Source organism: Micropterus salmoides, unplaced genomic scaffold (genome assembly GCF_014851395.1).
Source record: "Micropterus salmoides isolate LMB-PRFRI ecotype aquatic unplaced genomic scaffold, ASM1485139v1 Ms_hic_scaffold_22, whole genome shotgun sequence".
Taxonomy (NCBI): Eukaryota; Metazoa; Chordata; class Actinopteri; order Centrarchiformes; family Centrarchidae; genus Micropterus; species Micropterus salmoides.
The window spans coordinates 6,295,696-6,311,425 of record NW_024041373.1 but is presented as its reverse complement, the minus strand read 5'-3'; the positions used below and the strand labels follow the sequence as shown (position 1 = coordinate 6,311,425).

The 15,730-nt window shown below is 41.3% G+C and overlaps 1 protein-coding gene across 2 annotated transcripts in view; it reads right to left on the bottom strand.

The window, feature by feature from the left end:
- LOC119917210 (inositol polyphosphate-5-phosphatase A) overlaps nucleotides 1-12,410 on the bottom strand; it is a 145,944-nt gene extending 133,534 nt beyond the window's left edge. The window contains exon 1 of one of the 2 annotated variants that reach the window (XM_038737408.1): nucleotides 11,871-12,410. In XM_038737408.1, coding sequence (XP_038593336.1) covers nucleotides 11,871-11,948 — 78 coding nt within the window. In that variant the 5' untranslated portion in view covers nucleotides 11,949-12,410. The remainder of the gene's footprint in view (nucleotides 1-11,870) is intronic. The other variant, XM_038737409.1, reaches the window with a different exon arrangement.
- Between the last annotated feature and the right edge of the window lie 3,320 nt (nucleotides 12,411-15,730).

Below are 15,730 nucleotides of genomic sequence, written 5' to 3'. Positions count from 1 at the left end.
TGAAAGTGAAGTGCTGCTGAGCCTGTAATAATATCCTTAAAAGTCAGAGGAAATCCAGTCTGCAAAGCTGTAACTTCCATTAATCCAATGGAAAGACATGTGATGTCCGCGACCAACACTGGAAGTTGCTTCCCTTTTTAAAACCCGTCTGCATCTACAAAAGCACAGGCAGGATACAAGTCATGGCTACTTTATTTCAGAAGTTTGGCTTCTATGGAGATAAAAGAGGTCTGTACACTTCTGTAATCATTCAGTTTGTGCGTCTCCCCAGCAGACTCAGTTGCTTAGAGAACAGCAGAACAGAGAGAAAAGCATGTGCACATGTTCATGTGAGCATGTGACTACCACAAACGCAGTGTAAGGTGTAAAACTGACATCACCACAAGAGATCATATGTAAGTGAAGTGGATGTGGATGAAAACATAAGTGGACAGAAGGCCTGCTGTTGCTCAGAGAGTTCTTAAAAACACACACTTTGGGTTTACAAGATGAGCCAAATTCCTTTGATAAACAGCACTGACGCAAGCTAAGTACTGCACACAAACTTTTCCAGGTATAAATACCAACAGTTTCATGACACACCATTAAAATCATAAAAACATAAACCTCTTTCTGCAAACTATACAAAATTATCTACTTCTAGGAGATAATCCAAAACATGTCTACAAAGAAACCGTCTTGTTATGTAGTTGTAACAAAGCCCACATGGTCTGCTTCAGCCAGAGTTTGATAACATAGTGAGAAGTATGCAAGAAGCTGTGAACTTTCCAACCACATCAATATGTGAGCAGAAGAAAAAGGTCACAATTCTCATCGTACATGGACAGACCCCTCCGTCCTATCAAGGACAGAGGAGTTATGAGGGTTTTCACTCAAATCCTCATGTGCTGGTATCAGAAATGTTGATTTCAGCCTTAGTAAAGTTCTCTCATTTCTTTATACAGTATAGTATCTAACCTGAAATAGAATAGATATTTAAGACAGCGAGCATGTGCTTGCCATCAAAACATTTTTAAAATCATACACACACTTTGTCAGACTGTTGCCCTGAAGGCTTTCTGCCCTGACAGAAAGATTGGCTTTAGTTTAAATACTTGCATTGGACCTAGGAGTGCAGAGCCTTCCTTTCTTTATACTTGATGCTTTTGGCCTTGTTGCACCTAAGCATCGACCTTCTCGTTTTTTGTCATGAGGTTTTAACTATCAGACTTTGAAAGTTCAACGTGCGTAGGCAAAATTCAATTCATCTTCACTGTACTGCAGTGGCAGCAGATAACTCAGACAAAGCCATCTCAAAACCAAAACAAAGCTATACGTATAGCTAGTTCAAACAGTCATGTGATATTGTTTGGGATTTGGATTAACTGGCCCTCTAAGGTTGAGCTTGAATTTAATGCATGCTGAAGACCTAAGAACTAAAGTGCTCAAACCAGAAACTGTTATTTTAAGACAATATAATATCTTAACCAGTATCTTTACGAGGAACAGAAAGAAAGACTGACACGCTTTGTCTAATGCAAGCAAAATCAATTATACATATGATTGGAAAATACCAAAAGATACACTCAACATTGACTAAAAACACAACTTACATCCTCAAACACAATGAATGACTTAAAGTGAGAGTAAGTGTGAGTGAGAGTAAGTACTAAGCTTTGTGCACAGGATTGTACAATGTTGCTGATTGACTGGAACAATGTTTTAGGCAAGGCCCACACTGCTTTGTTTCCATTTAAAGAGCCAGGGCTGTGTAGGAAAAACAGAGAGCTAGCAAGCCGTGAGGAAATATTCACTGATAAAAAGTGTATTTGGTTACAATCACTTACAGTCCCTTTAACAGACAGGCATGTCTGGACATGCAGGTATAGTTTGGGAAATCCACGTTGTGTGTTCTGAGACACAGAAACCTCCATCAGATAACTCCTCTCTGCACATCAACCAACATTTAGCATACATGCGCAGATGGAAGACGGCTGCTGCCGAAGTCTCATGGCTCTAACTTCCACTAATGTAACACTGTGGTGACATTAGTGTCATTAACATATTACCACCTAATCATCCCTGCATGTTTATGAGCACAGAGCATTCTGCACTTAACCCGGTTACTCAACTAACCTGTTTTTGTGCTGACAAAAGTACATGCTATTCAGTACACGGGTTAGAATAACCCAGTTACAGCTTGTACACCTTGCTAAAATGCCACATTAACTTACATATTAAACACGTTGGCTCGGAAACATTTGGTACTGTGTGGTTGTCAATGTCTGTGAAAGTCAGACTTGCACCACACAACAATTTGATGGCAACAGAAAGTGGCAGCAAGCAGTACGAATCAAATGATACACTTAATTAGTTGGGAGCTATTAAACGTCTCCTGTCATTTGCATCTGACATTAATGAGCCTCGTCAATTACTATGGCTAGTGCAACAATCACCAGAGGTGACTCTGACCTCTTGCACTAAAAGAGCCAAGGTGACTCAGATAAAAACTGACAAAAAAAATGCCCTCTGTATCTGACAGGATCACAACATGACCAAACACAAGCAGAAACAATAACTTGATTCTGATACTGGCTAAGCTCGCATGGCACCAGTTCCTTGTACTACTGTTTGTGAATTTTCATGGGGACTGAGCCTACACTGCTGTCCCTTCAGGGAATCTTATGAATGACTCCTTTCCTCATCAGTGGGGGTGGTGTCCCTCTCTGGCTTTCCCATCCTGGATAATTATGGCTCTTGGAGTAAACCCAAGCTTCCCTTTCTCTGCGTCGACACTCCCACCCTTATCCCATTTTCTTATCTGGGTCCAATGGGGCCCGGCAACTCAATGTCTCGTTCTGCTCGCACTCACATTGTCAAATCCTCCTGCACGGGGTCAATGAACCCTGGAAAAAGTTGGCTGTGTCGACCCACTGTCTCATGTCTCCGTGTCTCATTTATTACTGAGAGTTGGTGTGTATGTGTGTCTCCATATTCACATAGACGTCTGTGAGTGCGTCATTTCCCCTGAGAGACCCGCACCATAAACTCTCCTGGCTGGTTCAGTGAGTGACTGCTTATTTTGCTTGGTAACATCAACAGCTCAGTACAGCCGGGGGGACAGATTGTTCTCCACATCAGCAACACCATCATCTCCACACCTCTGCTGGTGTGGGCCTGAACAGACTCTGTTCGGGGGGGGCATGGTAACCTGACTCAGGACCTAGGAGGTACAGCTCAGATAAGTGTGATGTTAGCACCAGTCAGTCACAACAGCTCTCAGAGCTTCTCTCTATTTTCTCTGCCGTTTACTCCCCTAGCATTATATCCTCAGGATTGTACATCATTTGATTCAATTAAGAGCTGCTAAAGAGGGCTTTCCTTGGTAGAAAGCTTCCTAACTTTCAGTTAGGAATCTCGTTAGCTCAGTTGCCAATGGGAGAGACAGTTTACAGTTTATTTACGTAAATTTCTATCACCAACTCAGTCTCATAACGGTCTGCAAAGCATTCCTCTTGTGGAGAAGTTTATACTCTGAGAGAGGAACGCTAAATAAAACTGGATCTGTGTTGCACCATTTATTTAGGACTTGTTTCGCTCAACCGTCAGCCCTGTTAATACAGCTTGAAATAGGTCACCGGTGTGAATTCGATTATGAGAGTTACCTACAGTTGGACAAATAGGAAAAGTTTGCGCCCCTCCTAACGGATCTACTGATTGCAACGATTATATTGAAATGAATGCATTCTTACGAGATATATTCCCATTACACTGTCTTTTTCTACGGCCAGAATTCCAACTTTGTGGAATGACTTTTGAATATTTAAATGATGTGGTTTCCCCAAATTAATTCAGATGAATGCTAAATATAAAAGGCCCAAAATGGCCATTGCTAAGTAGCTTGTAAAGGAAGTGGTGACATCAAAGGACAGTATGCTACTCCTCCTTTATGTAATGTCAGTTTTTTATATGCCATTTTGTGGAAGCTAACTTGGCAGCTGTCACAGTGATAGGCTATAACAAGTCAGTGAGTCTGGCATATGAGAGCGACTGGCCCGTGTGAAGAGTGATGCAAGACAAACGGGGCTTACCTCTCATAACAGAAAAAAAAAATAATAATCCTAGAGGGCACTCAGCTGTTACCCCTAGTGACAGGAGTGGTTGTGAGAGGCTTGAATCTGTGCAGAGTAGCTTACAGCTACAGGGCTTTCCTTAAAGATTTGAAGACCATCTTCTCTCTCACTCTGTTGTGGTTACAACATGCAAAATATACCTTACACTTTTTTGTGTGTTGTTTTTTAACTGACAAACAAGAGATTGCAACATTCTAACCACATTCTCACATTGTTATTAGCTACAGGGGTTAAAATAAAAGCATCTACTACAATCTCACACACATATTGTGATACCACTGATCATTTTGCAATACCATAAATTATTCTAGCATCAACCATATTCTCACCATCTTCAATAACATGGATATTTTTATCAGTATTAAAATGATATATTGAGGAAATAAAAAATTATTTGTGGTGATAACCAAACGAAAATATATTTTTGAGCATAACAACTCATAACAGTGTTACCATGATACGAGACTTAAATAAGACATTACATTAAAATAATTTCTAGGGATGACACCTCCTGGTAGGTTGGTTGGTCAAAATGCTCTTGTCTGACCAGATTGTCATTGATCAGACAAGTTGCTTCTTAATTCATTGTTTTGGGGGTGATAGGCTATATTTTGTCACAAATAACATTTATTATGAATAAAAAATAATAATCTCCTCTCTCCAACTCTGACTCGCTTTTCCGCCTGGCATCTTCCTGCAACAACTCGCCTCTCATGAGATTTCAGAGCGAGAATTGTCATGGAGAGGCTTCTGCATCAAAACACTGCATCAAAACAAGGGGTGTCACTTGTAGGGATCCTTTCCATGATGTTGTCAGACACTTGGCATGACAGTCTGAGCCTGTCGGTGGCAAAAAGAAGCTCTTTGAGGATGTAATTTTGACGGCTGCAATTACCCTAAAGTAATACGTTGCAGCCACTGCAGCAGGTTCACGGCTGCCGACTTTGGAATCCGTGCAGTAGATTGCATGGATTCCAAAGCTTTTTGTACCTACTAGTCATTTTAACACCAAAATATGTGAAGATAGGGCCCAGGTTTAAAAAATACCCAAATTACCATTAAATGTCTTTTTTGTTCATCGGCACATCGGCTGGTAGAAGTGTAGGTAGAACATCAGTCGACCAAGATTTTCTTTGGTTGACTACAGCGTCAGTAATATCAACTGTAAAATACCAGCACATTAAAAATATATAATTCATTATAATTGTTACATATATAATTGACAATGCGGGATGCTACGTACTGGTGAGGAATAGGTTCTACTTTTCGTTGCCTGCTGGTGGCAACTCTCAGCTCTTTCCAACATCTTTTCCTTTTGAACTTCTAATTCCGTGTTATGACAGGATGGAGGAGGGCAGAGCAGGGAGAACACCAAAATAGCATCATCTGATCTTTCTTTCATAAACTTTTCCACTCCTGCAGCAACACACTGGAACAGACTTTGGCAGAGGAAGAAACGCAAAATCAAGCTGTCAGATGAACTATTTAGTCACAGTCTCTTCTGTTCAGCTTCTCCTTATAAAACTTGAGCTAAAAAATCTGGAGAAACAATGGAGAGCTGGACACAAAGTAAAGACTCGATATTAAGAATAAAGCCATTTGCTCATTGTTAGCTTCCTCCATTTTAACCTCTTATCAACACCGCACCACGTCTGGTATCACACATTTGCACTACAATTGCCAATGCTATAAATACTCATCCTGAATTCTAAAATACGTTATTGAGTTTGGGAATTTACTACCACCAGCCATGTGACCAAAGACAAAACATAGTTTCCAGTTTACAAGGAAAATACTAGTATCTCTCTCTGGTGTCTGGTACTGACAAAGACCTCTAAAATACTTCTCACACACACACACACACACACACACACACACACACACACACACACACACACACACACACACACAGTCATTGAAGACAAAATACTGGGAGCAGTTTATGCAAAGCTTCCAGGTTGAAGTCAGGAAGGACTTTTTTCTATTGTTGCAGGTGTAAATATGCCAGCTCAGTGGGGTCCAGCCTGTGATAGCCTGAGCTAATGAGCTGTCAGTGGACAGGAGAGGGAGAAGCAGAGGCAGGAAGAGGGGGAGGAAAAGAGAGACATGATGAAAAATAAGTTTGAAGACCAAACCCACAAGGTGGGCTATTCATATGGTCATCTTGGCTCGGCAAACAAGAGGTGTGTAATCAAAAACTGAGTGGCTATAATCAAAAGAAAACCACAGCCAGGAACCAGTGTTTACTGCAATGAGAGCTCTTGAGAATGTAGGGGCCATCACTCGGACACTAGGAAAAGAGGAGACTACCCACACAGCCGTCGAAAGTAGAGCAACACCTCACAATCACCTTACATCCTCAACAATAAAATAATAGAAAATAAATAAATAAAAGCTAGCTGGAAAGTTGGCATCTGTTTGTCAGATTTTAATAATTTGGATTAATCCAACTGAGCTTTCCAGCTGGAAAGTCTCCAAATGTCATGATACGATCTCACAGATACTGTCAGCAAGCCAAATTCAGTCACCACCAGAGATCACATTGTGTACAAGGACACTCCAGTCACACCTATAGTTTGTTTTCTCTGAACCAAACCCTAGCGGAAAAGTTTACTTTGATACTGTTTTTGTTGGGTTTATTTAGGTTCAAACTGCACAAATGCAAGCAAGCTAAGGAGGTGGTGGAGGTTTTGGGTGGTGGAAGATCAACTGGATTGGTCCTTGAAAGTGAAACCTGATGAACATATCTGCAGAATAAAGTTGATTATCATTATGATTATCACAGTCTTGTCTGAAATATAGCTTCTCAGATGTTCATGTCAGGTTAGGAAAACATGAATTGCAGGCAGTAGCTTGCATCCAGCACTTGGGCATTTAGGTTTTTCAAGCAGGAATTTCAATTTCCAAACTTTCCATTCTGGAGGCATTATCCTGTCACTGGTTTGTTGGTACAGCAGATTACCTTCACTCAAGAACTATTCTGCCATCCTCATTCAAAAGAAAAACCTGCGCCTCAGGCGTCATGATGCATGTTATTTGGTGACACCCAATTTCAGCCAGCACGGTGTCCACCTGTTCAAACAAACCAACGCTAAAAGGAAAAACACTCCAGAGCTCTCCAAACACGTTTGATGGGAACATGCCCACATACTAGCACGAGATTCTAGCCAGAGCTGAACAGGAGTGACAGTTAACTAATGTAACGACTCCATCGTCAGCTTCGTCTGCGCTTCAGGTTGGTGCAACAGAAATGCAATGGTTTGACTTATTTGTAAGATACCACCATGTTTTAAAGCATCTCCTGAAACAACAACTTATTTATTCATGTATTCACTAATCACTCCCCTTTAGCCATTAGCAGGCTTGACAAATGTTGCCAGTAATGCAAAATCATTAATTGGCTTCCCGCAGTGCCTTCACACTGTGTCTCCAGGATGGGAGCGGATAATAAAACTGAGCCTGGGAAGGAGATATCCTAAGGCTTGGAGGGACTTAATGTATTATGTAGGATAATGTATGTTAAAGCTGCATCATCATCGAGCACTCATTTAATAAGAAGTTACTGTTTCAGCACGAGGTCAACATGTAACATTCGTTGTCTGAATTAAAAAAAAGGAAAGTGATGGAGTCTGAACATTGTCACTTGAAGATTTAAAACTAAAAGCCCTGTCTAGCAAAAGATCAGCAATACTCAACATGGTTCAATAAATTAATTAGAATCAGAAAGAGGGAAAGATTTCAGATCAGGGTCATCCTCTACTATGTCTGGTGATTCACGTTCTGAACACTCGCAAACCTGTTTAGATTATCTATAGAACATGGTCTAAAGTTGGATGTTGCAAATGCATTTAGGTTGTGTCCATCTCCACACTTGCTAGTTAAACGGTGCATAGTCTAGTCTCAAAGTAAAGCACAAGGTGCAAATCAATCAATCAATCCTATGTGTTGTGGGGATAACATGAATTCATTGTCATCTCCCATAAGCTTTCAAAGAAAAGCCAAGTGTGCCTGCAATCTGGTGCATTGCTATTTAAATGGTGGAAGAATGGCACATCATAAAAACCATAATAAAATATAAATAAATAAAAAAGTTTGATACAGACTCGCCACAGAGAGAGAGAGGCAGCTCATGTGGACGAGCGAAATACAGGCCATCATCATGAAGCCTAAAGTTACTCTACAGTTCGGTGGTTTATCAGTTAAGTGCGTACTACTATAACTATAGAGACTCTGTTAACAGTGACAGATCTGAGTTAGATATGCTTGTCTCCTTGATGAAACATCTGTATCCTCACTGTGATGCATTATTAACTATGATGAAACTAGAGCCTGCCTTTGCAGGAGCATCTTACCATCTGAATAATGCACCCTTTATATAGCAGGAAAATACTGTGCCATTGACTTTAGAACAGGTTTTTGTTGGTCAATAGTGCAATTGCTTGATTCTTGATTCATATTTGAAAATGAATAGGATCCACTGACTTGATATCCGTCAACAGATCCCGTGTGTCTCCAGCTTAAGTCTCGTTGTCTTTTAACAGTACATTTCAGTGGCTGCTCGCTTGTTGCTCTATTTAACTAAGTTACCTTTAAACGTGAACCCTGCTGTTTTTAGAGCGTCTGGTTATCTTATTGAAAATTTAAAGTAGCAAACAGACAATCCAGCTTTGAGCTGGAGGGGGTTCTTTACCTTAGAAACACAAAGTGAACATGTGAGACTCAACAAAAAGCAAATAATGGTTAACGCTTGATGAATCTTCTAAACATGGGAGAAGCCAATGTTTGCTGTCATAATTAGATTCACTGAGGATGGCTCAGAGAGACAATAATGGAAAATGACTTACGCTTGAGGTTGATTGTCTGGGTTTTGCTTTAGATGTCTGAACAAAAACGGATAACTGGAATCAGAGAAAATACAAATGGGATGAATCCAAGCACGATGCGGCTGACCAGCAAAATAGCCGTTTTAACATCAAGGCACGAATAAGGCAATCTTGGACATTGAACTGTAAGACAGCATTTCGGAACAATAGTGCTGTGTGACAATAGTTAATGCAGACACTAAGACTGGCAGAGTTGTGGGTTCTGTTCCCGTTGGGCCACCTACGGCACAACCACGTCGCTGCATTGCATTTTGTGAATCCACCAACTGAGACACTGTATTTTTGTGGTGAGATGCTTAAAACTGCTTAACAGCAACTTTAGCTATTGTGCACTATTCTGTGGGATCACTTGACGCAAAGAAAGTTAGAAGTGGGACAAACAAGCAATGGGGCAGTATTTTTCAATACCCTGCTTGCTTTGTTTTTTAAATACATGGAAATATGTTTTTGCCATTTCTGTTCAGCTTAAACTGCACAAATAAATAAAAATGACTTAAAGTGAAGCAGCTCTTGACTGATGTTGTATGTCATTTCCACAGTTCCTATATGGTGGAGCTATCTCCATTTCACATAGAGCAATACATTTAGCCTATGTAACTTTTCCTTAACAACCAGCAGTGCTGTCACAAATGGCGGTTGTAGTATAATGGTATATGCTCAAACGTAGTCATTAGCAGAAGTAGAGAAGAGTCATAAAGTCAGCAAACTGACTCCATAATGTCAGTTACACAGCAATATCTATTAAAAATTAGCTAACATTAGCCAACATAAGGTAATGGTCATACGGCAGTAGCAGCAAAACCCAAGTGTACTGAATATGAAAGGAATATTTTATTATCCATGAATTCCACTTTTCATTTGTGAAATAATGAATATGCAGTTTCTACTTCTTGCTAAGTCTGGCTTTAGAGCCAATGCATCCATACCTCCGCAAATACTATAATTACCCCAACTACATTTCCACAAGACGACCAGTTTCAGAAAGTAGAGAACAAACTAATTTTGATCTGTGCCTTAGCCGAAAACTGCAAACCCGAAGGTCCCAAGTTCCCGAGGCAAAATGGCACACAGCCAACGTCCACCTGTCCACAGTCATTCTGTCCTCTTCACCTTTGGTACCCCTTTCTCCTACACCTTCAATCAACAAGGAATATATTTCACATTAAGAGGTTTTAATCTATACTTGCAGAGTGGCACTACTTGTTCAAACACACCGCAACTGCATGTTGAGGCTGTTAAGAGCGTTCTAATGGCTGTAAACATAGGAGCCTGCAGCCATGTAACTTGAGTTGCAATGAGGAAAGGAAAGTTTCAAAAAGCAAATTTTCCATCTAGAGATCAAATTTGGGAACATAACTCCAACTTTAGAGTATGTGATGCATTTTATAGTGTATCTTCAGGGTCATGCCGCTATAACACAGAATCGTTTCATCTACAACAGGCCTAACAGTGAAAAAAAACATTAAAGGCAGTACACAGAGACTTCATTCAACTCATCTATGCCAACAGATGAGGGGTACCAACACACTGCAGATTATATATAGACTCTTATATGACCGGCACACCAACTCATAGAAGGAATTTCTAATGTGCATTTTGGCTCAGTCTGTTAGAAGTCTGGTGTAGGGAAAAAAAATCCAACAGTCACCCAAAGTGTGCTGCTTGTGAGAAGCAGGCTATTTATAGGCTTACTCCAGTGAGGGAGACAGCTCTTCCCTCATGTTTGGGATCAGCTCTTCACACTGGTGAAAGGAGGGAGGGAGAGGGGGACTCTATTGACACAACACTGAAAGTGACACAGTGTTTCACCGTGAAGCTTTTAACCGTAACAGTTACACTTTCCACCATAATTAAGCGTACAGGTACAAAGCTACAGCCTAACATAGGAACAGCCAAGAGTCCATGACAGCCACTCAACAACCTGCACAGACACTCCTTAGGAGGCTGACACACCTTTCACACAGAGCATGCTCTTGCTTTCTTCAGCCAAGAAAGCAAGTGGCTTTATCTAGAGTGAATATTTGAATGCTGCTTGCTCTCATAATTATGCAAATAGGATGTTGGTGAGTGTGCAATCTCAGCTGGCATTGGTGTTATTCATGACACTGTCCACTCTAGGAAATACCTTACCTCTTGCTCAGCGACATACAGCAGGGCAGCAATGACATGAATGAAAAAAAACAACTCGGGAGGTGTACAACATGGGCTGCCTCACTGTATATTGATGGAAAACAAATGAACAAACAAATATACTCCTATACATTAAATATATATTTAAAAAAATGCTTCCACAACCACAGATACTAGTAAACTTCTATTACCCTTTAAAAGTGTATGGAATGTGCTTTCTCAAAACAAGACAAAAAATCATTTAACTTACATAAGTTTGTTTTTACTTTCTATGATGCACACAAGCAGATTCACATCAGTCTAAAAGGTGGGTGTGCTCTGCAAAGGTAACCTGCCTGATTACCTAAGTTCCTAATATCCCTAAGATCACAGAAAATAACAATCACGGTCATCATGGCAATACTACAGCAGTTATATTAACGGTCACATATTTACATTGCCATTCATCCAGAAGAGACAGAAGAAGTGGGTCACCGCGTGTGTAGAAAACAGTACCCTTAACGCACGGAGCTAGCATGTGTCTTTATGGTTATGACAGGCCCGTGTGTTTATGCCTGAGAGTATGTGTTCGGGCTACAGCACGCGACTTGGCACACACGAGTCGTGACCAGCTGAGACGTTATTTAGCCTAACACGAAGACTGAGTTGACAATTGAAAGGAGGGAAAAAAATAAACAAGTGCAAACACAACACTGGTGTGTACAGTCAGCCCAGACAGACCGCGTTTATCAATGGAGAAACTCACATCCTCGAACAGGGATCCAACGTTGGCTGTCACAAGCAGTATTCCTGTGCCTTGCGCTGCTGTCAGCTTCCCTGCCATAATTCTCTCTCGCAGGTGGGTCGGAGACTTGTACAGAGGACTTTGTAGGTAAGCAGCGGGGGGGGGGTGAGGGGGGGGGACAAACAAACAGAAGGCGGCGAATGTCTCACGAAACTGGTTATAAGGCTGGAAATGTGCGACTGAAGCCGGGGTTGAGGCGGCTCGGCTGGAGCATATTTTTTCAGCAGTGGCCGTGCATCTACTAGGAGTTGCTTTGCAGTAGAAGGTCCGTTGGCGGCGGCGGCGGCGGCGGCGGCGGCGGTTAGCGTGCTGCTTCTCGTGCTACTTTTTCACGTTCAGAGCCATAGCAAAAGTTTCCGTTTTATTCCACGACGAGTGCCCGAGGGCTCTGGTTCTCTTCGGGTACGAGTGTCTCCCTAGCTTTGGTGCAGTGTAAAAGTCTCTCTCCGAAAGCAGGACTCTCTGCCAGGACCATTGCCTTCACTGTTTGGAGAGGATAGGCTGGAGTCCTTCGCTGCTCTGACGTCACCGTGCCAATGGAAACACGGGCTGTCTTAAAGGGCCAGCGCGCCGTAAACACAACAGCGCTGCCTCTGATGTCACGGCGTCCATTATCGGACACAGCTGGACTATCCCATGGTGATGAGTGGTTATATTTTTCAGTCTGTCCACCCCTTGTTGTCCGTAACCACAACTGCAACTTGAGTTTGTTATAATATTAAATAACAGGCTTTTGTTTATGTAAACTATTTCCATTTTTTCGAAATTTACATATTTGTGGCTTGAATAGATGGGGTGTTTTGCATATTTGCAATATTGCAAGGTTTTTGAACTTTTAATAAACAGCCTTAAGGTTAAGAGACATCACTTACAACAATGCAGCTTCCTTATCAGTGCATATTTGTCCATGAATCCTACTGATGCCTTATGTGTTTTGACATTGCAACAGGCAGGGTTCTTATCTGACACATACCATATCACATGGTATGTGCTTGTTCATGCTTTATGCAGAAACAGACTGCATGCAGTCCACTGGCTTAGGTCACAGACCACCAGAAGGTACCATCATAGAACCACTCATGGATTCCTTTTTTTACTTTAGGGTGTGCAGAGATGAAGTTCCTTTCAGTACTACTGAGGTATTTGCCGGAGTTCTAGCTTGAAATCTATGTCTAGTCACAAACCATGAACGAGCTGGAACTAGGGTGTACGATAGGTTTACAGGCCAGGTCTGTTTTTCTTACTGGTTTAGGTTTTTATTTTTTTGTTCTTTCTTTGTTTGTATTTTTCTTTTCTTAGATAGTCCAATGTGGAGAAGAAAATGCACTGGAGAGTGACTGAGAACCCTGTTCTGGGTCAGATTAGGACACAAATATCACTTTAAAAATGACACATACTGTACTGTAGAGACATACTCCATAGCCCATTCATGTCACAAGATCATATTGTCAAGTTGCACATTTCATTGCACTTGTAAATAATAAGATTAATGAGACGAACTATCTGTTGTTTACACATTCAACCAAAACAGGACTATGTGGGCATACTTGTGCAGTCTTCACTGGTATTTTAGCACTGTGGTCTCTTAAGCTTGCTAGATGTTAAACATCAGCCTTTTAACAGTGGGCGGGTAATGTAATCTTGTGAGCCAAGACTGCAATGGGACTGCACATTTCTTTAAATAAACCATAACTGCTTTTGTTTGCGAAACCTGGTGAAGGGTGAAATGGCACAAAATTGCAGAAGACCTGTAGGGTCTAACACTACATGGTGGTGAAGGTGGTGTTTTTTATTAACTGTTGATACGTCATGATCACATCACACCCCTGATAACCTCTATCATGTAGTGGATGCCTAACAGCAGATAGCTATCACACTCATCTACTGTATGTATGTACCTGGGCTCAATCCGCAGCCATTGGCAGACAGCTGCACATGTCCTAACATGTTGTACAACAGAATTTAGACTAAAATTGCCATTGCGTGATCAAAAAATGGCCTATTAAGGTTTTGGCAGGAAGATCTTGGAAAAGTCATTATATAATACAAGACTGGAAACCAGATCTGTGTGAATGACTGGATTTTGCCAAGGGTGCTCAAAGACATAGCCAAACTCATGCGTAATGAATTATTGTGAATGAGAAGAGATTACATCAGCCTTTTCCTGGCTTTACAAAACCTGTTTGTTGACAAATACAGCATTAGCTCACCTGTTTACTGACCCATGGTTTATGAATGAGCTGGGGAAACAAAAGTAACCTAAATTTAAAAATGTCCAACATCTGGTAAAAACACACCATTACTTTTCTGCCATCATCTATTAATTACAGATATGCTTTTCACACGGCATGGTGTGATCTCCCCTGATGATTTTGCGGGAGCCCAGGACCATAAATAGCCTACTCCAGTCAAAGGTAGTTTGAGGTCAAACGCATAGGGCAGGCTTGCACTGGATAACAACGCAGTGAGCTCCTGTTCCAAGAGGACAGATGAGGTAACTGAATCAGTGAGAGCTCACTTTATTGACTAAGTTAAATTAATCTTTAGGCTTCTCAATGTTACTATTTTGTATTTTGTGTGAATTGAACCAAATGTCACACATTCAGTGATCTTCCAGCTGTGCAGAGATGACAAGAGGGATCAAGGGTGTGTGTGTGTGTGTGTGTATGTGTGTGTGTGTGTGTGAATGCACGCCAACCCATTGGGACTTATGTCACTGTGGGGACAAAAATTGAGGTCCCTATTGGTAGAGACTGCTTTTTGAGGGTTGTGATGTTTAAGGTAAGGGGGCTAGGGAATGCATTTTGTGTGTGTGTGTGTGTGTGTGTGTGTGTGTGTGTGTGTGTGTGTTTGGGAAGGGGGGGGAATGATCATGGCTCACTAAGAGTCTTTGAAGACAGCTGAGAGATTATCGCCAAAATGAGAACGGTCACAGCTGTGTCTGGCATCGGAGAGAGTGTTTGTATGTGTGTGCGTGCGTGTGTGTGCGTGCGTGTGTGTGTGTGGGGGGGGGTAGATGCGTGTCTTTGTGACTCCCATGTCGTGATTGTGTTTGCTTCAGTGTATGTTGATAATGATAAAATTCAAAGGGAAGAAATCTTTGCCAGTTCTGTTCCGTCTGTGTGTGCATGCACAGATCTGACTGGCCTTCAAAACAATCCAAACTAGGTAATACATTTTTTTAAAGGTTAAACTCACCACTGTCACAGTAAATTAAGGACCATACTGTAACACTGTACTGTAACATTCTAATGTATATCATAAAGTTAATATTTTGTTGCCGTATGTGCTTACGATACATCATGCTGGGTCTGGATGACTGAGAGTTAATAGTTTTTCTCAGGAGGAGTCCAAAAGAAGACAAAGCTTAAAAAAACATTGGCAGTGTCCTTAATAGGCAGTAGAGGAGGGAAGAAAATGAGAAACGGAGGATGAGGAAGAAAGAGGCGCAAGGGGAGGAAAATTAAGTTGGTGCCTCGCAAGTAGAGCTCAGCAAGCCCAGCATGAAACAACAAATTAACCTAATCTTTAGCTGAATAGTGCTACACAGTGAAATTGATCCTCTTCGGTTTTAGAAGCATGTTGACATAGAGACTACTAGCAGAACCACTATAGCCAGCTAACAGCTGACACACTAGCCGGCAGGGACATGCTAGTATTAGTCAGTCACAATAGTATCCTAAGCTTCTTTCTATTTCTACTCCGTACTGGTCTGTCTACTCCCCTCTGGTATGTTATCTAGGAATTGTACATAATTTTATTCAATAAAGAGTTTTATTGAAGTGGGGGGAAAAATCCTTCTGAGCTAATGAACTTAACTC